At 44.8% G+C, this 24,455-nt stretch overlaps 1 protein-coding gene across 6 annotated transcripts in view; it reads right to left on the reverse strand.

The window, feature by feature from the left end:
* Calx (sodium/calcium exchanger 3) overlaps positions 1–24,455 on the reverse strand; it is a 345,062-nt gene continuing 320,607 nt past the window's right edge. For 3 of the 6 annotated variants that reach the window (XM_077665297.1, XM_077665299.1, XM_077665298.1), the window contains 5 exons: positions 19,373–19,512; positions 17,040–17,139; positions 9,554–9,679; positions 7,833–7,991; positions 1–5,606 (listed from right to left, as the gene is read on the reverse strand). In XM_077665297.1, coding sequence (XP_077521423.1) covers positions 5,230–5,606; positions 7,833–7,991; positions 9,554–9,679; positions 17,040–17,139; positions 19,373–19,512 — 902 coding nt within the window. In that variant the 3' untranslated portion in view covers positions 1–5,229. Of the gene's footprint in view, positions 5,607–7,832; positions 7,992–9,553; positions 9,680–10,477; positions 10,550–17,039; positions 17,140–19,372; positions 19,513–24,138; positions 24,184–24,455 lie in introns of all 6 variants that reach the window. The other 3 variants (XM_077665293.1, XM_077665296.1, XM_077665295.1) reach the window with 3 other exon arrangements.

Genomic DNA, 24,455 nt, shown 5'->3' on the forward strand with positions numbered 1-24,455 from the left:
TAACAGCTGCTCACGTAGTTGTGGTTCTTTTTTTTTTTGTAGTGTTCCTCCAGCACATTCACTCATGAACAACATTTCTTCTATCTTCTTTTCCTGGGAATGGAGCAACCGGACAAGAGCACAGCGAGTTGTTTGAAGAAACACGGTAAAGTAGTTGGTGTTAATTGTACAAACTCCCCGAGCTTACATGGAAAGAGGAGGCAGAGGGGAGAAGAGAAAATCCGGAAAGTGTGAAGAGGGGAAAGTCGGAGATACCGTTAACAGCGTGCTTGACTAAGGACGAGGAGACGACCGGTTGAGGCAAGCGAGTTACATGGTGAAACAATTCAACGAAGTCCTGCCTCTCAGTTCAAAGAGGCATCCTCTTGAGGCACGCTTTCATCGTGACATCGGTCACCAACGTCGTCACAGGCTCGCAGAGCAGTGCGCAATTCAACTACGTGCGGGGCATTTCTGTACAAATTTTTCTACGTTATTAACTATACGCATCTTTTATACACATGGCTTATGTCCACGAGATGTATATAGTAAACTTTGTATTTAAAAACTTGTGAACAGCTCGACAGAAAGTTTTATTTAAGTAAGAACTCCTTCTCTAGGTTATCTGTCCCTGCAGCTACATATACCCAGCTTCGTGCATACCTACAAGAAGAACAAAGCTGAAATTCTGTATTCAAGCACTTTTTTCATTCAAACACAATTGTTAAAGCGCAATGCCGTACATCGACGCCACTACTCTGAGCTAGTTGAACACCGCCGCAGTATTTGTTGAGTGCAAATGATTCCATCTTTCTCAATATGAAAATATACAGCGGTGTTGAGCTTCGTACCTACAGCTTCCACTTGCTGTCCTTATGCGGAGCTAAATGCCATACACAAGTACAAACCCCAGTGCCGATATCTCGGTGAACAATGCGGTATCCATTGGTCGACCACTGCCTAAGATATGCCTCTTCGAATATGAACATGTAGAATAGCGTACCTGTATTCCCTAATCTGCCATCTTTACTCCTGAGATTGCGAAAAGCGAAGCTCACTAAATGGCCTGCGTCGAAAAAATCACCGCTGACAGCATTGTAAAGCTTACAGAAGACGCTGTCGTTCCTATACTGGTGTTATGATTGAGAGTAGAAATACACGTTCGATTTGTGAAACAGTACGATATCCGCGAAATTCTACTGATATAGACGAGTCGGTAAGAACGGGCAGCAAATGGTCCAGCCCTTAACACGCTTCTAATAGCGCAGCAACCCTGACAAAAACGTGCTTGTCATGAATGCTAATCTTCGAATCTATTTACGATCATTGAACCTGTAGATTGCACAGTAATACCAATTATCTTCGCTCTAGAACTGCGAATTTCTAGAGGCAGCAGTAAACAAACTAAATAAACGAGTACACGTCGCAATACAAACAGCGAAGGGAGATGTGAATGTGGTATTCTTCTCTGAGTCTCCGTCTACTTTTTTTTCTGTCAACTCGCAACCTGCGCTCAGTGTCCTTTCAAGTCCGTCGATCTTTGGTATTGATTCGCAGGTTCGCGAGAGGCAACACAAAACGCAAAAGCCAGTGCAGCCACCTGTAAACCACTCTGAGTTCACAGCACGTTCACGCTAGAAAAGTACGCTCAAGTTCGCGAGAGCTGCAAAGTGAAAGCTTGACTACGGCGCTAGCACACACAGAAACACACTCGCTCTCTGTTCTGGGAGCCAGCATAACCTTTCCTTCTTGAAAATGGAGTGTAGAAGTCGGAGCAGCACTCGTGGGTTGTGGATGAGGGTTGGAATCGAGGATTCAGTGATAATATATGACAAAAGAAAAGAGAAAAACAAAAGTAACAGCACGAAGAATATGGTGTCGACCAATATAGTCCTCTTCAGCACTAGGGCCACTTGACGTCACTCATACGTCAACGCATATTAAGCCGTATATTCCGTCTTGGCTGCTTCTTATGCCCTCTCTCGGCGCGCGTTGTGACTTCCCGGTAGGCAAGAAGACATTTATGGCTCCTGGACTAACACTCAAGCATGTCTGGTTGACTAGCCAGGAGCTATTTACGACAGGAGTAGCAGAGGTGGTAAACCACAGAAACACGGCGTGCTGCTCAGAGCGAAGTTCGTTTGCTTGTTTGCACTGCCCCCTCTGGAGAGAAAGACAGGTGTGAGGTGTCGGAAACCCCAGAGGCAGGCACATGTTTCTTCCCAGACTTTAGGCATCCTTCGGCAAGTCTTCAAGAGGTGTCCAGAGGGCTTTTCTGGGAGTCCTGAGCTGAGTACCTTCGGAGGCAGCTCTGACGGCCGCAGCAATGCTTTTATTCGTAGACACACCAGGTCAGGCGGCACTTAAGTTCTCAGACGGATAGTCTGCACAGCTTTTTCTGCCAGTTTGTTTCGTCACGCATGAAAAAACCCAATTCATTTCAGCTCCTTTGCTTTAACAGGACTACCAATAAGTTGTCCCTCGGTCATGGCTGGTAGTTCCTGGTTCGGTTACGGGTTTCAGCTTGATATATTCACAGGATAGATTTATTATTTGTAACATTTCATATGAACCTGTTGTATATTTGCAACAGCTACACTAAATCAAAGCGGACGGTGACTAGAACGAAAGAGGTGCACTTGTTTGAATAGAAATTCTTTTGTTAAAGTCTAAAGTTCCGAATAGTTAGGTAGTGTCAAGAGTTTATTCCGCATTAAATAGGGAACAAAGCTGCGTGCGAAAAAGCCGTAGAGGAATCATCGTCGTTAATAATGGAAAGAACATAGCCCTCTCCGTAGCCATAAAATTGCGGGCGTCTGCAAAAATTCCGTATTCGATCTTGTACTGCTGTGGAACTTCGTCCTCGAGTATAGATCAGAGCTCGAACGGCGCATTAAAGAAAAGGAAGTACCTCATCCTGCTTTGGATCATTTTGTTTTTAGGATGTGTTTTAAAAACCTAAAAAACGATCTTGTAATGGACAACCTGAAATTGTTACTGACAGTTCCGGAGAAAACTGAACCTATTATGCTGCACGGTACAGTACATAGACAACGTTCAGGACCAGCGCGAGTGAGAACGCGGTATCAGTGTCTTTAAGCTAATAGGAACGCCGAGGCCTAGGGAAACATTTACATCTATGTGCCTGCTAATACCTGAAATCTAGCTTTCAACCACGCAATTAAAATACAAAAACCGCCTTCGACCTTTAGTTTTACCGTTGTAAACGACAGAATGTAGTCTGGCTGTTTGATACTGAAAGCCCAGAGTACCCTGTTCCTAAAGGAGGACAATCTCAACATGACAAGCTTAAAATGCGACACGTTGTGGTACGTTGTGGTACACCAAACAAAGCGCTCAGCCTTGATAAAAACGTTCCTAACCTAAGAGGAGAGTTAGTCCGCATTCTTCCAATGGAAGTATCTTTAAACAATTTCGACTACTGGTCCTCAATACGCTCATTATTATAAGGCCGTCACAGTGGCGAAAAAGGAGACCATCTGTTGACATTTCTAAAATTTTCACTACTTGTATCCTCCATTGAACGATACTCGTTTCGGGGGACCTCACTGACACTGCTCTAGAAAGCTTATTTAATCTTAATGATAAAAACTAGCTGTCTATGCATTTGTTACTATTCTGATAAAATTCTGGTGAAGCCAAGGTTTTGTGCCATGTTTCAGAGCGAATTCACTAAGCAATAGACTAAACTTAGAGAACTATGCATGTTCTTTTTGCAAGTGGAGGTTCTTAAGGACATAAAAGCTCACTGGTAGCCCACGCTTTCTTTGTCGAGTATTTATGACCACCAAAGAGAATTCTCAGCAAGATGAGCTTCCGAACATTAGCACGGCCTCTGTATACCTCCTTACTTTTCGATAGCTGGCATTCGCTGGCACTCAAGTGAGATGTATGGAAAAACCTGACGTGGAAATTTCAGCAAAGAAAGCTGTGCACTGAAACTGCCGCATATGGCGACGCAGTAGAGGGGAGTTCCTGCTGGAGTGAAACAAGCCTCAACCTCTTCAAGATTTCCCTACGATGGTTCTTGGCCTGGCAGTCTTGCTATGAGGTCACTCTGCTAGTCCTCAAGCACATCCTTCAAGCATGGACTGAGCGTGAATCCGTGTTGCGGTTCGATAATTTCCGCTAGTACAGACGAAGGCTGAGAAGCCGCTCCAACAGGAAACCTCATCAGACGACGAGGCTGTTCCAACGGCTGATTCCTCAGATGCTTCTCGCTGACTTTCTATTGCTAAAGCTTCGATCACTCAGATTCTGAAGCCGGTAAAGAACTGGCTGCTATTAGCTTGCAGCCAGTAACTCATGAGACAATATCTTCTTCAAACATGGTGACAGCAGGCTCCAGGAGCTGATAAACGATGGCTTCAAGCTGTCCGACTTTCCAAAGCAATTTCCCGTTCTATCTCGAGCGAGTACTTATGCGCCCTGACGCACTGTAATATTCTCCACCTGTAGGCGGAGGAAAGTGTTTTTTAACTGGTGCGAGTACGGTTTGAAGACCTCACCACAATTTGGGCAGACAGACACAGGGGGAGACAGTGCATGCCGAGATGAATCGTTGAGAGTCTATGCGCATCCTGTCATCTGGCGCACTGACATAGCGGATCCATCAGCTGGACGAATGCAGCGATAGTGGGTAACGTGTAGCGCATCTGCCAAGACTGCTCAGGAAGCTTGACACAAAGGCATCTTCATGACGCGTGCTGTCTTGGGGAGGAAAGCCTTCGTTCGTGCGGAAGTCTGCTATGTCTCAAGGTAGCTGGCAGTCTAAGGATTACACATCGCATGAGGTCCCTTTTTGTAACAAATTCTTCGATGTCTCCGCTCGTATTATTCATTCTGCATGTACCCCAAGGGGCCACCTGGCCGTTCGAAGACCGCTCAACGAGCGCGTATTTCTGAGCAGCCAGCACGGTGACGCTGAAACGCACTGTCACCAACAGAGGACGTCTGTATGTGCCTTCGGAGCGCGTCACAGAATGATCACGGCGTCCACAGCCACCTTCAAAACGCGCGCTCAGGCGTACAGGTGTGCGCGGAAACCTTTGAATCCTGTCCTTGAGACTGTCAACGTCCGCGCTTCAAAGGGAACCAGCTTGTAGACTTTCCGGCAGGAGCGCACCAGCCCACCGGAAGTCTTCCCCTCCGGAGCATGATGGCCTTCGATGTCTTCCAGCCTTTAAACCATCCCCGAAGCGAGGAAGGGTATTTTGTCCCGAGTTTTTTTTAGAATCCCTGAATGACTCCGTACGCCTCGAGGGCCGACATGGTCACGTAGAAGACCCACAGGCCGGCGAAGAGGATGGTGGTGGGCAGCTTGAAGCGCCAGGGTCCTCCCAGCTCTCCGCCCACGAGCTTGTGGCGACGCATGAGCAGCACTGCGCAGCAGAGGAGCGCGCAGACGCAGAATATGGTCACCGAGAAGGCCAGGTTGCCCGGGAGCACGCGGAATGTCGTTCCGCGGCCCCAGTGCACGAATGCGGCCAGCGACCAGGCGACGCCGATTCCCAGGAAGACGTTCACCGCGTTGCTGCCGGTCACGTTGCCGATGGACGAGTCGGCGTACTTGTCGTTCTGGGCCGCAACCTTGCTGGCGAAGGTGTCTGCGAAAAGGACAAAGTGTCCGTCATCAAGACGATGTTCTTACTCAATTCGGTTTTAGCAAAGAATCTCTCGTAGAAAGAAAATGCATGGCATTAAATTCTTGCTTTTCAGAAGAGCACGTTCCTTCATCATCACCAGCAGCATCAGCAGCAGGCTAACTACGTCCTATGTAGCACAAATACCTGTCCGATATTCCTCCAGTTAGTCCAACCCTTTGGCAGGTGTGGCTGCTTTATCCCCGCAAACTTTATAATCTCATCCGCCCATCCGATTCCCTGAAGACCACACCTAAGGTTGACTTCTCTTCGGATCTCCCCGCTACCTTAAGAGACCACAGGTTATCTTGCCTTCTCCATTACGTGTACTGCACATTCATATTTATTATCTTAATTTAAACAACGATATCATTACCTGGCATTAATATTCAGACCCATTCTGCTGTCTTTATATTTCTTAACGTTACGTATATCATTTTCATTTCTCCAGCTAGCTGTGCTGTTGTCAGTTTAAGCTGAACCCTTTCTGTTAGCCTCCACGTTTCTGCCCCATAGGTGAGTGCCTGTAAGATACAGCTGCTGTATGGATAAATTCCTATTCGTCACCACAGACTGCCTGTGAAGTGCAATCCACCCCTATGTTATTCTTCGAGTAATTTCGCTGTCGTGGTCCGGGCATACGGTCACTGCCTGCTCCAAGTAGATGTATTCCCTTGCCACTTTCGATGCTTCGCACTCTGTCGCAGCCTAAAACAGTGGCCCGACTATCGTATCGTAAAGAATTGGAAGAAGGAAAGCGGGGGCATAGAGCAATAAAGTGACACGTTTTTAGCAAGTCATGATGCCCTGCCTATGATGACAATACCACGCCTTTCAAACAAATACTTGAGATGTTTAAATGAATCACCAAGATACCGTGCTGTCTAACAAATGTAGCCGTGCTGAATATGACAGATGTTTCGCGCTCAACATGGCCAATCATCGAAGGAAAATCTCGCAGGAACAGAAGGACCTGGAGGAGGTACTTCACGATGCTTGCCATTTCGCGTTGACGCTGGGTCGGGATGGACGTACGTGTGCCCCGAAGAGCGCGGCCACACACTCGCGGATTCACTGTGAGGGTGAAGGACCCTGTACATCGAATGTCGGACACCATCATCATCATCATCAGCCTGATCATGCACACTGCAGAGCAAAGGCCTCCTCCATATCTCTCCAATTAAACCTGTCCTGTGTCAGCTGCGCCCATCATATGCCTCCAAACTGGTTAATGTCATCCGCCCACCTAATTTTCTGCTCGCTACTGCTATGCTTGCCTTCTCTTGGAATCCAGTCCGTTACCCTTAAAGGGGCCTTTAACTGATTTTGATGTGCATATTCTAGTGCAATAGATGTGTAGAGGTGGTCAACTGGTGCAGCCGTGAAGCGATGCGCCACTTCCCTGCGATGACAGGTGCTGCCACCGGTGGGGCTAGTGCGACCAAAGTTGCTCTCCCTGAGCAACCTATCGTGACCAATCATTAATTTAACTCTCATTTGCCACGTTGGTCACTTTGCTCACAATGCGGTGGGCAGCCTGTGATGACGCCACAATGTCACTTCACTTAGATGGCCTACCTAGGTTGATTCTCTGAGGATTTTTCGCTCACAACGCCGACGACGACAAAGCCGGATTTTCTGCAGAAGGAGCGCCTTCACGCTCTCGCGTTAAAATGTGCCTACTGAGGCGTCGCACAGCATGCTAACATGACCTGTCTGCTCAGATGGAGGCATCGCTGATGCGCAGATTTCATGCCTCTAACCTACTGAGCTGTGGTGCTGTAGTATTCGCTTTCGTCACCCGTTGGAAAACGTAGCTTCGATATACATGTATAACATGACGGTCATCGAGGCGGCCTACTCGCTTCGCGTTTCGCTCTTCCTAATGAGTTCTGTGTTATGTCTTTTGACGTAGCTACAAGTTTCGTACCCATATTCGCTTAATTAGTGATACCTGTAAAAATATTCGATTTCCATTCGCGTCGAATCTATGATTACTCGATTCATATTCGATTTCGCTTTTCCCAGCGCTGTTCGTATTCGATTCAGCATCAAACTAGCACCATTTGCAATAGATTCAGTCTCCAAGAAGAACTATTCGCACACCCCTAAACTTTACATTCACTAATATAGAAAGGTCAGAAACCGGCCAGCACAGAGACTGAGTATGCCTTCTTAGTGTACACCCACCAGGTATACTTGTTCCCAGGGCGACCAGCGAGATGGCGGTGACGGAGTCCTTGAGTCCGATGGTGCAGCCAAAGTGAGACGCCAGGTCACCGACGAAGGCGGTCAGGACGCCGATCAGGAGGATGCTGGTCACGAAGCAGGCCCACCCGCCCCAGTAGTCTGCACAAACGTGAAACTCAAAGTTGCACTGTGGCTGGAACTAACCTGCTATAGGAAGTTTTAGCACGCGTTGGAGCTACTGTTGCCGCATACCGCGTCCACCAGCTGCCACTGTTAGCTGTCGCGGTATACAGTATCAGTAGCGCTAAAAGCTACTCAGAAACTTTCTAGCAGGTACCACCGCGACGAATCTGAGAGATTTAAGTTCCCCCAAAAGAAAAAGAAAACAGTACTGTGCAGCGTTATGGAACACTAGAAAAAACGTAGTGCTAGATTCTGAGGGCCTTCGCCAAGCAGCCGCACAAACGGTCTTCTTCTACCGTCATATTCGGTACGGAAAATTATTTGTTGCTGCTTAGGTTCCAGAGTTAAGTCATTACCTGATGCAGCATGAGCCAGAATTTTTTTACTCTGCAGCAATTGGCAAAAAGGCATGATACTAGGCGCAAAAACATTGTCGTGAGGCCACTAGGAAGCTAGCTACACATTTTGCCGGGTTCCAAGCAACACAGCGAGAAAGACAATAACTTCAAAGAACAGATTCAGATCGGGACAACGACGAGATCAGGGGAAGGTATGAGATATTAAAGGACGAAATATAAAAGCGCTCAATGTATATATCTAACACAGAAGCACACAATAAAAAGCGGAAAACAGAAGACGCCACTATATATCTTTATGAAAAGGGACAAGTCAAAATACAACCACTGAGCAGCCGTTAGCTCTGTTTTGATAGCATTTAGGCATACTATTTTGATTATCCTCAAGCCAAGCTTGCGATGACACCATATGAGTGTAACATCTGCCAGCCAAGAAGCGATGTATATTTTACGTTAAGCATATATAGTTGTGCACGCGCTGTCTATATGAGACGCAACTGCAATCGGCAAACGCATGCATTCATACGTTACTCTTCTGAGGCACCTCTTCCGAAAGTATGCCACAAATTGCATCAGCAACAGACTCATTTGCGCACCATCAGGAGCATGACAAGTGATAAATTAGTTTGTTTTGTTTCTAAGCTTACTTTGCTTTGTCTTATTACACCAAACTGCAGAATATTCTTTATTTTCCAAAGATACAATCCTGCCAGGGAAATTTTTCTTCATCACGTGCGTTTGAATGTTTTCAATTTTTAGATTGGTTCTTTCTGGGCGTGATTGGAGAACGTAGCTTCCTCAGTTGCAGGCCTCCAACCTGAAATACAATGTCTGCAACTGCATTGAATGACTGTGTGCGCCCCTCACAAACACTCGACGCTTTTGTGGACTCCGTTAACACTGGTGTTAGCGCTCAGTAGTATCGGACCGCATCTTATCGCGCCCTGCCATGTCATGCCGTGTCGTGTCGCGTCGCATCGAAACACATCGTATCATACCGTATCGGGTACCATCACGTTGTTTCGTGCATATTATACAGATTTGGAAGGGGGCTTGGTGTGAGCAAAATAAAGACATTAGAGCGACACAAGACCTCATGTCGTCCTTCCTCTCGCACTAAGACCCCCTCCAAATCATGGCTTGCCAACTAGTCCCAACTCCCACTTTGGTCCCGAGACTCACCGGTGGGGGGGACGAACGCGAAGACGACCTTCCAGAAGACGGTGAACACGTGCATGACGTAATCCGAACAGGAAGGCATGCGCACAGTCACTTCGTCGCCATCTTCACCACCCTCCTCGTCGTCGTCTGGTGATTGGCCGAGAGGGAGCAGATGAAGAAAAAAACAGTGAAGTGAAGTAAGGTAACCTTCTTTTCTTCTGAGGGCTAAAAATCCGAACATACCCAGCCATTCTGGACAAAAGCATTTTTCGGCGGGAAACCATTCTTCCCAGCATCTTTTTTCATACAATGGAAGATTTCACTATAACAATCAATATATACGCAGATCACCCGACGACAGTCTTATTTTTTCTATGTATTAACGCTTTTGTTGTCGTCAAAAGCGTTCCTCTATTGATTTTGTAAGGCAGACTTAACTCTTCGATGCGGTCGATAGAAACAATTTAAAAGAAATATTTTGCTACATATCAGAAGAATGGATCATTACCTTCAATATTTACATAACAGTGTCTGATATTTTTTCAATTTTCAAAATATTTGTCCGAGAATGTTGGACATAATGAGTAAGGCGTCAAGCAGGGTCGTTAAATCTAAGCGTGGAATATGGCAGCACAGGAAACGATCGAACAACGGAGGGTAATTAACTTCGTGGATTTAAACCGGGCATTCGAACGCAGCAAAACACAAAGTCAGCAACTATTGTTGAAAACCTCGAAATAGACGGAGCCGATCGAAAGAACTGGCAGAACTTTCTTAAACCCCAAAGCGGAGAATTTATCAATTAAAAGAAAAACACGCACTACGTTCGACTGCAACTTTATAATTTCTGTTCCTTGTTTCTGCGTAGCCGACGTCGAATGGGAAGTACCCTTAACCAATCGCCGGGCTTAAATCCCGACCAGGTCAGTCTAGTTATGCACTTACCTTTGGCGAGTTTCAAGCTGAGACTCTCCATTTCGATCGTTTCTTCAGCGTGAAACCTGTTCTTGTCGTCGTCTTTAACCGTGCATCGATTTTGAATTTTTTTTTGTTAAATCAGGGAGGCATTCGAGGTTGTTTCATGCGGGGTTTCAGTAAGTGAGGCAGGCAGGCAGGCAGCAGGGCAGACAGGCAGGTGATGGTGGTCACACGTTCGCCCAAAACCAAGGTAGAAAGCCAACGTAAAAGAAAACCAAAACAAGAACAAGCACTTTGTTGAAATCAATGCAGCAGGGTTAACAGGTGTAACAGGAAATCGGGAGCAGAAGAATTTAGAGCGACGTTGAGGGCAACTTAGTTCAGTTGTTTTCGAAAGTAAAAACTGATTATTTGGTCATTTCTGGCTACGTTGACCCTTACCCGGAAGCTATAGTCCCATTTAACGCTCAGAAAAATTGGCTTAAAAAGCTTTCCGCCAATGGATTCAAATTCGCTACGTCCATGCCGAAACGGACGGGTTGCCACCCTTTAGAAGTCAATGAAGCTGTGGCGTAGCTTCCGGGTTCAGCACCCATATTTTACTGTGAAATCGGCCGGTTACAGTGACATCTTCATTTTGTTTATTCGTCTATTCTACCTTATAAAAGCTCAGTTGACGGTTACAGTGGCGCATTTTTCATAAGGACGCGATTACTTTTCGTCTGTGTTGGTTTAAAAAAACGGGGACAGTCTGGGCAAAGGAACAAAAAAAATAATCGGTAGATTACTTGACACTGAAAATAAAATCATATCCTGCTGCACACAACGTTTCGAGAGATGCTTAAATGTAATGTTGTCACTCATCGGTCCTTTCAAATCCCAGTGAGTATACTTCGAGATCATTTCAAATTGCTCTGAACAATTGATGGTACGTAAAGAACAGTCGTGAGTTTTATTAAATCAGTCCTCTCTTTGAAATGCCTTGTGACCGTCCGCTTCCCGCAGTAGCACAAGCGAAGCTGAGAAGGCACCAAAGGGAAGAAATTTCGCAACTTGCGCTCGAGCATAAAAAAGAAAAGCTTCGACAAGATTAAGCAGCTATAGCGTATTAGTTTTTTACAGTGCCACCAAATCACCAATGAAAAATTCTTTTATTCTTCAGTCTCAATGGAAGAAAAGAGTGTTCTTCCTTCCCTGCTTTAACGAAGTCATGTGTGTGTTCACAATCTTTCGTTGACACACACTGAACACAGCCCAACTGTTTAGGCAGTCTCGATACGCTGTGTGTACACGTGAAGATGAGGCAGAGCATGTTCACTACGCAACCAGTAATGCCTATTCTTCTTTGCGTAATTCGTTCGTACAATACAGGTAAAACGCTAAGCCTTGATAAACAGCCGGAAATTCTAAAACACATTTTGTCCACGACAGGCCTATCACTGGCGTTCGGGACTTGTAAAGATCGTCCACAGGCATACCACACTCTGTACCGGGAGCACAGGCCGCATTCGCTGGCCTTCTGTGCGTCACACTCAGGACCAAACCGGAAAAAAAAAAACCAATCGGAACAAGAAACGCATGCTTTTTTTTCTGCGTGTGTGCGTGCATGATGCGTAGCATTTCTATGCGCTTGGCCCTCGACGATTATATAAAGAGTACAAGGCCGAGGCAGGAAGAGAGTTTGATAATTTCGCGCAAACCTTAAGACATTAATTTTGAATTTTCGGTAAAATATGGTCCACACATTCCCTCTTACATCCACAGAACCAAATCCTTGGTTTTAATGTCGGACTGTTTCGACTCTTTTTCCTCCCACGCGTCCGGCGTAGCAGACACTCCGACTAGAAAAGAGCACGCGAGCAACTGCAACAATACAAGCTTAATCGTGACCTAAGTGGCATGCTCAGCTGTCTACCACGTAGAGAACTGAGTAGTGCGCTCACGTGGCTGCCTCTGTGGGCACACAGCCTCGAATGCTAGCAGCATTTCCTCTACACAACAAATATGCATCGTCAAGCACTTCGGCGCAGAACGTACCCAAAAGTTCTTGGCAAAAGCATTTTTTTTGACCGGTAAGGCGTTAATGACCGCCATTTTTTCATATAATGGAAAATTTCACAATAATAACCAAAACATTCGCAGACTACCCGACGGTCGTCTTGTATTTTTTTTATTATATTAACGTCTTGCTATCGTAGAAAGCGTTCCATGTGCGTTTTTATGTCAGTCTTAACTGTTTGATGCGACTGATGGAAACATTAAAAAAAAGTTTCACTACATATCTGAATAATGTACAGTTACGTTCAATATTTTCATTGCACTGTCTCACATTGCTCAAAAATTTTGCCACAGAATGTTGGACATGCATGATAACTATGCACAAGCCAGTGCCACCAACGATGCAAGGGTGGAAAAGCGGTCGTGCCACGAGCAAAACTCCTACCTTACTAAATCCTTGGAAGCAAAGGTTCATCAGAATCGCAAAGCTTCCTCAGACAAGCATAGCTAACGAAAAAGTTTCCTTCACCCAAAGGGCAACAAAATAGCGATCCGCAACTTTTTGGGCAGGTGAAAGGAAAAGAAAATTACATACGCGCTGGTGGGAGAATGATGACAAGGTAATAAATAAACCCTTGATGAGTAGCAACAACGTGCAAATAGGAAACGAATTAAAAAAAGGAAACGAACTTATTTTAATAGAGGCAGAACGGCAGAAAGATGTGAGATTAATTTTGGTTATCACGCAAGCTTGATGAAGACAGCCCAGAACAAACGCCCACTGCTTAAGCGCTCGCACTTTGTGACAGGTCCTCCAGCGCGAAACATCGCTTAGTTCCAGGAGTGACTAAGTGTTTGGCCCCGGAAAAACGTTTCATCATCCAGACGCAAAAACACATTAAGTTGATTTCGGGGCGGAGGAAGAATGATGGGTTCGCTGGTCCGAACAGCACAGCTAAAAGAATAGCATTGTTGAAGCGTTCGTATGAAAAAAACTATTATAATCGCCATAGAGGAAAGCAGTGCAATAACGATTCCGGAAATCGCGGCCCCACAAAGCATGAATATGGAGCGGAAGCTGCCGGGTTACGGACTTTTTATGCGTTTTCTAAATATTATTTCGCTTATCGCATCGTACCGTTGTTTCTTCATCATTGAAACCTGAACTGCTGAGCCGCCTTGTCGCACCATGCGTTCTTGTTTCTTGGAAATGGAGGTACTATGTTTCTTTCCACGGCTTGCAGCGCATCCATTAGTCCCATTTCAAATTTTGCGCTTAGCGCACACATTTGGGCCTCATAACAGGGTACGAGCAGGTCGCCGTGTATATCGCACGCTATACTGCTGCTGGTGCTGGTGATGATAATTTTGATTGATTTTTTTACGGAGAATACGACCTGCGGCGACGGAACCTCAAGAACAAATTTAATGTTTGAACTGGTCTTATACTTATGTCATTATCACGAATGTTTTTAAAACACGTTGTAAGAGCAAATAAGTTGTAAAAGGCTCACTAAATACCGAGCGAGATTAATGAGTTGAAAATTGGAATAGTGTGCGGGGCCTAAACGTTTGAATGATAATTGAAGCCTTAAGATGGTATCAGGTACTCCATGGCCATGCCATACGCCATATTTTATTTTTCTTTCAACGACTGCTGCAAGGGGGCCAATTCTCTCTAAGCATTGTTCGCGGTGTAGTAAATCAAAACCTGACATTTTATCACGCTTACCAGCTCGCCGATGAAATGTTATCTACGCGGTCCCAAAAATGTGGGTTCTCATGGCGTGGGTTGGCGCGTTACAAGGATCACCATCACGCTTTCGCCCCTAAAGCAGTTTCATAAGCACTGAACCTTTACAGCGAAAATTCAGAATCAATAGAAAACACGAAGGATCCTTTCATAATGCTTGCGAAATAAAATATGACTTCGAAGAATACCATTTGCTACAAACTTGCAAACAACTGTTGTTGCTTCTGAAGAATAAGTCGCGAATGTGCGTAAACCTTTCCATTCGCCAGTCTCAGACACTGTTCAAAGAGTATTTAAGAACCTACTTTTCTCACTGCATCATAAACAGGAAAGACTACGCCTTGTCTACAGCGCAAACGCGTAAAGAGCTCGTTGCAACCGACAGCCCCCAATGTATAACTGAGCCCGTAAAGAACAAGCCGTAAAGAGGTAATGCGAATAAATTACTTGGAATATTCGCGACACGTTTACGGCTGGAACTAAGACTCCTGCGAAGGACCGCGGTCGTGGTATGAGCGAGCACGCGTCGTGGCGAAGTCGTTCTCTTGAGCGACCCAAGGCTCCCTCCCAAACGAGGATGTGGGAAAGAAACCTTGGGAAGGGTGATGGCACAACATGTTATGGCCGCGACTGCCTGTAAAGCACGGATGATTATTGCCAAAGTATCCAGAATGACTCTGCTGTGCTGCAGCTAACATTCATGGCGGGATCGGAACTCTCGACGGCGCAGGCCCACGCTGTAAGCGGTAAAACAAGGAGGCCAATTCATTACCATGGTACGAACGAGTAATAAAACATCGATAAAAGACATTTATATTAAGGTTTATGCCGCAAGGGACTGCAAAGTATTTCGAAAAATACGAACAGCTCTGTATATTTCGATAGCAGCCCGTTTTATGAACCGCTTCATGAGCTCCGGCACTGAACTTTGGCCAACGCCAATTTTGTGACACTGACATAGGCGTAAACAACGCCACACTGTCAATTCTTGTATCAATGACGCGCTGAAGATTATTTGTCTCCTGTGCCACTACAATAGTGTCATTCTCCTGGACGACTAAAGTTTCAATTATTATATTCAGTGATTAAGAAATCAAGCAATTTTATAATGCGAATTAGTAATACGTAGGGGGAAAGAACATGACCACCCAGATAAACAATACTGGAGGATCCTAAAGGCAGGTGCGACCGTTACAATAAATGCCTACTCCATGGAGCTGAATTATCGGAATTAAGCTGAATCTGTCGTCGTTCACTCCAAGAAGGCTAATTTGCTCACAGACAAACCACGGCGTGGCTCGAAAGAAAACCGGCAAGCGCAGCACGAAAGGCTGCATTACCATTTAAGCACGGCTGCCTCGTGCCGTGCTGGAGTGGCAATGCAAGCTTCTTAATGCAATGTAAAATGTTCCCAGCCAGAACCAATGGCTGTACATTGGGCACCCCCTGCACGTTAAGGTTGCTGCATGCCGTGCTGGGTTTCTGAATTTATCCGATAACGTTTCTGCAGTCCCCGAGCTACGACCCATACCGCGACATCTCTAGTTGATCAGTTCTCCGATACACCTCTAACCATTGAAGAGTGCCACAGTGGTGAAGCATATGATCCGGCAATAAAGTAAAATTGGAGCTTTACCCGTTTTCTTGGAGTGTTCAGTAAGTGGGAATGTCAATAAAAGAACAAGAAGCTGGGCGAGTTCGTGGTTGTAGATCGCAACACAAAACAACGATGGCGACTCTAAGGCTCCTGTCCTGTCAATCCTTTGGTTTGGTTTTTGAGGAAAGTAATTGTCTCGCATCTCGGCGGACACCTGAACCACGCCTTAAGGGAAGGAAGGAAGGTGCAAGTGAAAGAAGAAAGGAAGAAAGAGGTGCCGTAGTGGAGGGCTCCGGAATAATTTCGACCACCTGGGGATCTTTAACGTACCCTGACATCGCACAGCACACGGGTGTTTTAGCGTTTCGCCTCCATCGAAGCGCAGCCGCCGCGGTCGGGTTCGAACCCGGGAACTCCGGATCAGTAGCCGAGCGCCCTAACTACTGAGCCACCGCAGCGGGTCTCAATCCTTTGTGCCGTCTTCACTGTTTTCGTAATGATCTACAGAAGGTATCGCCACCGCCTCCTTTTCGAAAAGCGTCAGTTGCCCAGAAGCTCTAATCTCCTTTAAATCAAACGCAGCCGGCCGTTTCAGTTTTCTAGCGCTTTAACTCTTAATTAACTATTTATAGCCCAAGGTTTACACTCACGTTTACAGTGCAGCTGTTGGTGAAACTACAAGCGTTATTTAAGCCGAAATGACGTAACAAGAAAGACGAGTCGGCTGACCTCACACAACTATCGCCTGGGCGCTTTCGGACTCAGACTAATGTCATCAGTTTTTCTCTGGACAAAAGTGGACGATTCGATTTAGTGGACATTTCGAGAAGAGACGCTCAGGAGACGATAACGAGGCACGCATATCTGCAGCCTATGAACTCCGGCGAACAGTTCGGCCGAATGGCGTTCGACGCAGGTCCCACCGTATTAACTAATGGTGTGCGGACAAGGCGTCGACTGCGATTACGGACTTTCAGGCGCAGCTACTTTATTCAGCGCGTAGATGCGTCCACTACGCTTCGGCCCCACGCGATAGGCGTCTGCACCATGCATGCACACACGCACTCAAATATTCACAACACAGAGATGTGTACAGCATGCAAGGAATAGCACGGAACGTTAATTGGGTCCACTGCAATGTCCATAACGTGTCACTCGGGTGAGGTACAGAACGACGTTCACACACACGGACACAAAATGACGAGCCGCCGAGATAGAATGCGTTAGATTGTGGCACGTACCAGCGACCACGGTGATGGCCTCGATGAACTGCTCTTTCCATGAGGACGTTCCAATCATCAACGAAATGTTGGCCTTTTGGAACAGCTTGTCCACAGTGTTCTGCGAGAGGCGAAGGCAAAGAAGGTCATTAGGGCACGCCATGGTGAACGATGTGTTCACACAAGTTTTACGCTGAGCGAAATGGCCGCTGCTATGGCTACCACACGAACGACACGCGCTTGGCTTCGATGGAAGACGTGCTGATTACCCGCGGTGTGGAACATCGATCGATGTAGTCACGTCCCTGTGAACGCCTTACAGAGGCGGCGAGGAAGGCATTGAGCAATATGTATGTTATTCTGAGTTCATGTAGCAAATATTTACTTTATCAGAGGACAATCAGCTTCAGCGTCCATTCAAATCTGAGAGAGTTCTAGGAAGATTAGGCAAACTCTGGCATTTTCTTGAGCGTAATTTTTTGCTCAGTATTTTTACGATTAGTTATTTCTGCAGTGGAGTCTTAACATCAAACTTCCCTCCCGCCTTCGAAGAAGTTTATTTGCAATAAGTGACAGAGCGATTCGATCTTTTAAGATGCAAAAAGCCTAATGTATATAGTGAGTAAAACAAGATAAAGAAAAAATAAGCAAATAATGAGAGAAGCATGTACTATTATGACACAACGAAATCAATGAGAAACACTAGAATAATATAAGTATACTAACTGTCGATAACCGATAGGCTGCCCCTGTGTGGGACACGAGGTACTTCCTTGGTCTCATATCGGCCACTTTTTCACTTATCAACCCAAAATGCTCTCACTAGGTGTAAGATATACTAGAGGATATTATATAATCATTTTCCTAGTGCGCCCGAGTGCAGTTTTCAGTCACCTTGCAAATGTGTGCTGCTACTAGCTGCTGGAAAAACAAACATTAAACTTGATGAAACTTTAGGTCATATCCTCAAGACCATTTGGGACACTACTTTGCGCCTCAAAACTACAAGAAAAGCCTGCAAGTTTAACATATACCTCAGGTGCTAGAGCTAGAGTGCATGAGGTTGAGAATGAAATAAAAAGCATGAAATATTGCTACTAAAGCAACTTTCTGGGGCTAAAACTACGAAGTTGTCTCGCAGAGTTCCCTGAAATAAAAGGGAAGGACAAAAGCAGCCAACATTTGACCAGAGAACAACTAGATTTGAAGGTTTTTAAAATTCCCGTTGTATACGGACTGATATCCATTTGCAGTTAATGCGAAAGTACAGGAACGTTTCGGCAAGCAAGGAATTGAAAGAAAGTCGTATAGTCTGAGGATAATTTGCAGACACAGTCTATCTCATTGGCTATGCTTTACAGGATGCCACCTAAAATTATCCGCAAAACATGTGAATGCCTAACATATACAATGTAAGTGTACATGTTTAGGCAGATTTTCATATTTGTTTCTTTAATCACTACGCGCAGTAAAAGTCACTGATAAAAAAAAACCTGAAGTTAATAACCAAGGATAGTCAACCAGCCAAAGAGCGGTACTTTCTCGATGCGACGCTACATGCTCAGAAAAGTGATTTAGGAAGGGTTGACACATTAAGCATTAGGGCTCCCTCGGTATGTATTCATATCTTATTTCTTACGTATCCAAGAGCACACTTTATGGGTTAGCCCAAAGCAAAATGTCTTGAGTGGCACTCCGCGGAAGATGGGACGATCTAAACCCACTTGAAGGGCATAACTCTGAAACTGCAGCGAAACTCTCAGAAACGACTCAACACACTATTCCTGATGCACTAGATAGTTATTAAATAAAGTACGCACAGCAAACGATTTTTTTTGCTTGTTCATGAGCACTTAAACGAACATCTCGGCAAGAACGTCACTGATATTACGAGACACGGAAAAATTCAGCAAGCTCAGCTAGTCTAATGTGCACCCAGGACACAACCAACCGCTCACATGGACGTAGAACTTACCCAGGAACACAGCTTATATAAATAAAGCATGCTGGAAAAACGCACTGAAAGTCCTGGCTCTTAAGAAGATGTGCTTCCGCTTGCGAATAGAAAGTGTCGCTTGTTTGTTTATGGGAACTTAAACGAACATCTTGGCAAGAACGTCACTGATATTACGAGACACGGAAAAATTCAGCAAGCTCAGCTTGTCTAGTGTGCACCCAGGGCACAACCAACCACTCACATGGATGTAGACTTACCCAGGAACACAGGTTATATAAATAAAGAATGCTAGAAAATCGCACTGAAAGTCCTGACTCGTGAATAGAAGTGCTTCCTCTCGCGAATAAGAGAGAAGCACAGCGCGGGACTGCCACACTCCGGTCTCGGGGCCACTCACCTTGAACTCCTTGCTCTCCTTGATGCGAACAGTGCAGCGGCACTGGTCGCCCAGTCGTGGTCTTCCCATGAGCGCAATCTTCTGCGCCTCGGTGAGCTCGACCTCGGGCACTTCGTCCACCCCGTGCTCTCGGAGACGATCTGCGCCCACCGACAGTGCGAGCGTGAATCTCTCGCAATTACAGATAGAAAGAAGGAAGGAAGGGGGGAGATAAGAGCTTCCCGCACAGCGATACGATCGCGTGAAAGTTAATGAGCAGAAGCTAATCTCGGTTCTCGCAGCTTAAGGGGCATGTGCGAATCATCTTGGAGCGTCAGAGGATATACTCCGCTGAAATTGTGCACGATGTTATGCTGAATTTTCCGGGTTAGCAATGTGGTCGCTTGACAAGCTTCACGAAGTTAACTGCGTGAGTTAACCACCGGCCGTTAAAGGCTATGGACCTCTTCACTGTGCGCAGGAATACTGCTGGACCTCTGATGAGAGGAAATACTTAGTATACTTAGGCGAACAAAGTAAAAGCATAAGTTATTAACTCCAAAAAGCATCACTTTTATTCATTTGAGATCTTGGCAAATAGAGCATCTTAACCTTCTGTTTTGGGAGAATAAATTCAGAAATTAAATTCAATAAACTTTCGGCCCCAAGAACAGCGTAGGATTAAAGTCAACAATTCATAAAGCATATCTGATTTTCCTCTTAAGGCAACAAATTATTCTGTAATGATATTTTTTTAAGTTTACCAAATTATTTGGGACTATCTGGTCTTTAGTATTGTCTTAGGAATATGTCGCCTGCAAAACAATGTTTCTCCTGCCTAAAGCACGAGATATAACTCGGCAGCAAGGTCTGTGCTTAATGCATTTGTGTAGTAGACAAGGAACTCTGAAGTTGTAAAAAAAAAAGGTTATCTACCAATTAACGCAGGTGACAAAATGCGCCCAGACGTAAGCTTTTCGCAGACAGCTGAAAGGTACACTGTTTTTACAGTGACGCTGAAATAATATTTTTAGCATCTTATCAAGGTTGTTAACTGAAAAAGTGTAAGAGGAGGGTTATGCGTAATTTTAGTCTGCAGATATGGACAAAGCTTCTGTAGTGTAAAGATATTAAGCAAGAACATTAGCTCCTCGTTAAGTGGGACAAAGAGAAAAGGGTTTTTTCCTGCGCTCTTGAGACCTAATTGATACATTTCTGTGAAACGAATTAGAAAATTATTAATCATGCCCTCATGTGCCCTGTTTAATCCGCTTTAAAAAAAGCTTAGCTCCTACTGCACTTTCGTTTGCAAAATTGTTGCGAAAACACCAACACGAAACGCCCTCCATTTAATTTGCAGCAATAGCTACAATAAATTTCCAGTAACAAAATCAGGCGACAAATTTTTTTTTTTCATATCATATACTCAACTGAACGAAAGCGCGCATAAATAGTCTGATCTGAGTCCAGTTTCAGTTTCTGTTGTATTTACCTCTCCTGACGGTAATGTTCAGACATACTGATTTAAAACAACTTCACATCGCTCAAAAATTTCTATTTAACGAACTCTCTTTTTTATATCTCTGTCTTCCCTGCTGTTATAACAAATCAGGCCCCACGTACTTCAGAGCCAACATGTCACTGTGTTTAACACATTTGATCATTTTTCTTGCAGACAAGATGTACACTGATGTGCATGTAGCAAAATGAACTGTAAGTTCGATGCAATGGTGAGTGGTAGTGTGACAGTCAGGCTAGTGAATGTTGATGAAAGTGATAACATGGTAGTTTCTGCAAATATATGTAAGTGAAGGTGTTGAGGCGAAAGATAATCTAAAAGCAGCCGTGTGGTTTAGTTTCAACGCCAGCCTTACAAGCGCGAGATGAAGAGTACTCCCCCAAAAAATGCAGCGCCTCATGCAAATCTTGTGCAGTAAGTATCTAGAGCATCAGCGATAATTGTCAAAAAAATATTTCTGTTTCGCGTTCAGTAGCGCTAAAATTACGGATCAGAGTGTTCTCGATAACTGAAGAACTGTAAGTACTTATAGTTCTTACAATTCTTACAGTACGTAGGAACTGTAAGTAACGGTAACTAACTACTATATAATTATACGCATTGTAGGCATGCTTCAATATTCATGAAATGAAGGTCAATTACCGCACCTTAGCTGCAAGACCCATTAAGGAAAGCCTGACATGCCGCACCTACGGTATCGTGATATGCAAATGTGCACTAGTTATGATTCAAAATTTTACCTTGTCTGTTGCTCATGACGCTGCCCTTAAGACAGCTCAGTACCACGCAGTATCGAATTACACATTCGTTCCTTACGTGCCAACGGCGCATGACTAAGAACCACGACTGCTTTTAGAAGGCTCTCTCACCTTGAGCGTGACTGAAAGCACAGTGCGCGGGTGGTACTATGTGGGTGACAAGCACAGCTTTTCATGCCCCGTGCTCAGTAATGCATGCTGAAAAATTCGTAGCTTTTTTAGCAATGTTTGCATGCTTCGTTCCTTCATTCAATCAAGATCACGGCCATTCAAGTGGAGCCGTGACCATTCGCAACAAGCTTTCGGCCGCCCCGGGAATGCGTAGGTTTCTCTGATGACAGGTAACCAAATTGGTTTCAGTTGGGAAACCTTTCCGAGAACGACGTTTCAAAAACTGTAATCTGAAGGAAGAGGTTACGCAGAGCAGTAACCTTGAGCTTTCTGGTGCCCCCCAAAATTTAAGAAGGCTTTTTGCTCGATGAATTTAACGGACGCCATTACCAAGTGGAAACAGGTGGCCATGTGGCATGACGAAAGTTTGCGCGATGGAAACGGCTTTGTCATGGCAACTGGTTTGATTAAAAAATTTCAGCAGTTTGTGAGTTTTGTAACAGTAACGGCGTATTTGTGGGATGATCTGACCTTGAAAGGTAGCATACGACTGACAGGATTGTTCGCATGCGAGAAGGAATTTAATCATTGGATTTTAGTAGGGTCTGAAGGTGGAAAGGAAATAGCATTCGTTGGTCACTAGGCTTGAAGTTTTCTTTAGAGGACAGCAAAGTAGAAAAAAATAAGTCTCTAAAAGACAAAGTTTTGGTAGTGGCTTTTAGTATATAATTAGTGTTAGGGTTATCTTTGAAAACTACATATTTACCGTGCGTTACAAAGAGGATTAGAAGTTTTCCTTGAAATATTAGCACGCATATATCCTTTTGTACTTGTAATGAAATGTATTTCTCCAGAAAATAATAGCTCAATAGCGGAACCTGTCACTGTCGCATTGAACTGTGAGAGGTTGGAAGATTTGGTATTGAATCTTCAATTCTGGTAATTTAAAGGATCCCTATATCGTTTCATGCGAATGAACCCTTGAAAGTTTTTAATGATGACGTTTTTAAACAACGATATATTCTTAGTTTCATGTTATCTTCACTTGTTTCACAAACAGCCTCAATACCTCTGAAGTTTTTTACCAGCTGCCATAAAGTGAATGAAACAAGAAGAGGTTTCTGTAGAAGGCTTTTTACATGAACATTTCTCACTCCATCTGAGTCTGTTGCAATGCATTAGATATCTTTTTTCTCGCCTTCATTTAATTGCTTTAAAACACACAAAAACTGAAGACTCGAGGTTTCGATACTTGGAGGTCGCAAATTATTTTTCCCTACCACTCCGCAGAGAACGAACCATTGACATGACAAACTGGAATGCCGTTTTCGTTCTGAATCCGCATTGCCTGCTTTGATAGCAAGCGATACAGAAAAATATGCATACAAAAAGAAAAGTTCAGCAGCAGGAGCCCATTCTGGCTGACTTGCTGAAGAAGAGGCAAAAGCATCAAAGACACACAAAAATGCAGAAAAATACAAGCAAAAAAACGTCTAAACAACGCCCTCCAGAGTTCCTTTAGACGCATAAAAAGAAGCTCTTCGTCCCTCAGTTACAGTAGCCCTTATAACGTACGGGTGTCACAGCGGCTCAATAAGGTTTCCAAAAGGTTTCATGTCGTACTTTTACACTGCCACGAGCTAACGTTCGCAGATATTTACCAGAAAGCGTGTGCAGCGGACCAATAGCGCCCAAGATTTACCCACACTGCTGCCCGGTATCAACATAATTGTATCGGTCATATCGTTTGAACTGTAGTCCAATAAAAACATTCTGTTCAGGATTTCATGACGGTCTCCTAGGTTTAATGAAATAGTGCTTCCATAATCCGAAATGAGAGACGGATGGGCAAAATATATAACATACTCTCATGCAGGACTCAATACCAAGCTGACTGGCTAATTCTTCAGTATCGCCATATTTATGATTTGACCCAATTTCACGTATCTTAAGCAACACTAAGAAAGGGCCGCTCGCTGTCTGAAGGAACTCACAGGTAGCTGTTGTTTACAGCTCCCCTAATCAAAGGAGCCCAAATGCAAGCATGAGAGACAACGGCAACGCCAGCCATACAAGCACAAGGCACATGGAATGAAGCGATCACGAGCCGAATACGCTACAGATCGAACTTCATTGCTAAAGTACGGTCAAAAACAGCGTATCATTCTCCAACGCAGTCAATGCGAGCAGCGTGTCTCTACAAGCGCAAGGCCAGAGCAGAAATGTCAACGCAAGTGACAAACAAGAGGAGAAACCTTACGAGTGATTGTGAAACGCAAGCAGAAGAATAAGGTGTAGCTGGCAAGCGTATGGCTAGATCGATAGATCCGTGTAGAATTGCAAGCGAGCCGGCGAGCAGTGCAGATCGCATGGGCACAGTGCCTATGCGATGCGCCTACCTGATTTCTCATAGGCCAGCTTTTCTTGGATGTAGTAAGGGTCGTCTAGGAACAGGATGTCAGGGACGTTGGGGTCAGAGGGGAAGGGGTGGGGACGCACATTTTGAAAACGTCGGGAACAGACGAACCCCGGCCGAGGAAAGAAAGAGAGAAGAGAGCAGAGCAAAGAAAGAAATGAAGACAGAAAGTAAAAAAAGGCAAAACAAAAGAAGAGGTAAGCAGAAAGAAGGCTTTTTTTTTTTAAAGGAGCAAGTAAAACGTTCCAGCGAGTGTGAAGGGCTTCCCTAGAGTTCGTTGTTAATATTGGGGGAAACCTT

Source organism: Amblyomma americanum, chromosome 5 (genome assembly GCF_052857255.1).
Source record: "Amblyomma americanum isolate KBUSLIRL-KWMA chromosome 5, ASM5285725v1, whole genome shotgun sequence".
Classification (NCBI taxonomy): domain Eukaryota; kingdom Metazoa; phylum Arthropoda; class Arachnida; order Ixodida; family Ixodidae; genus Amblyomma; species Amblyomma americanum.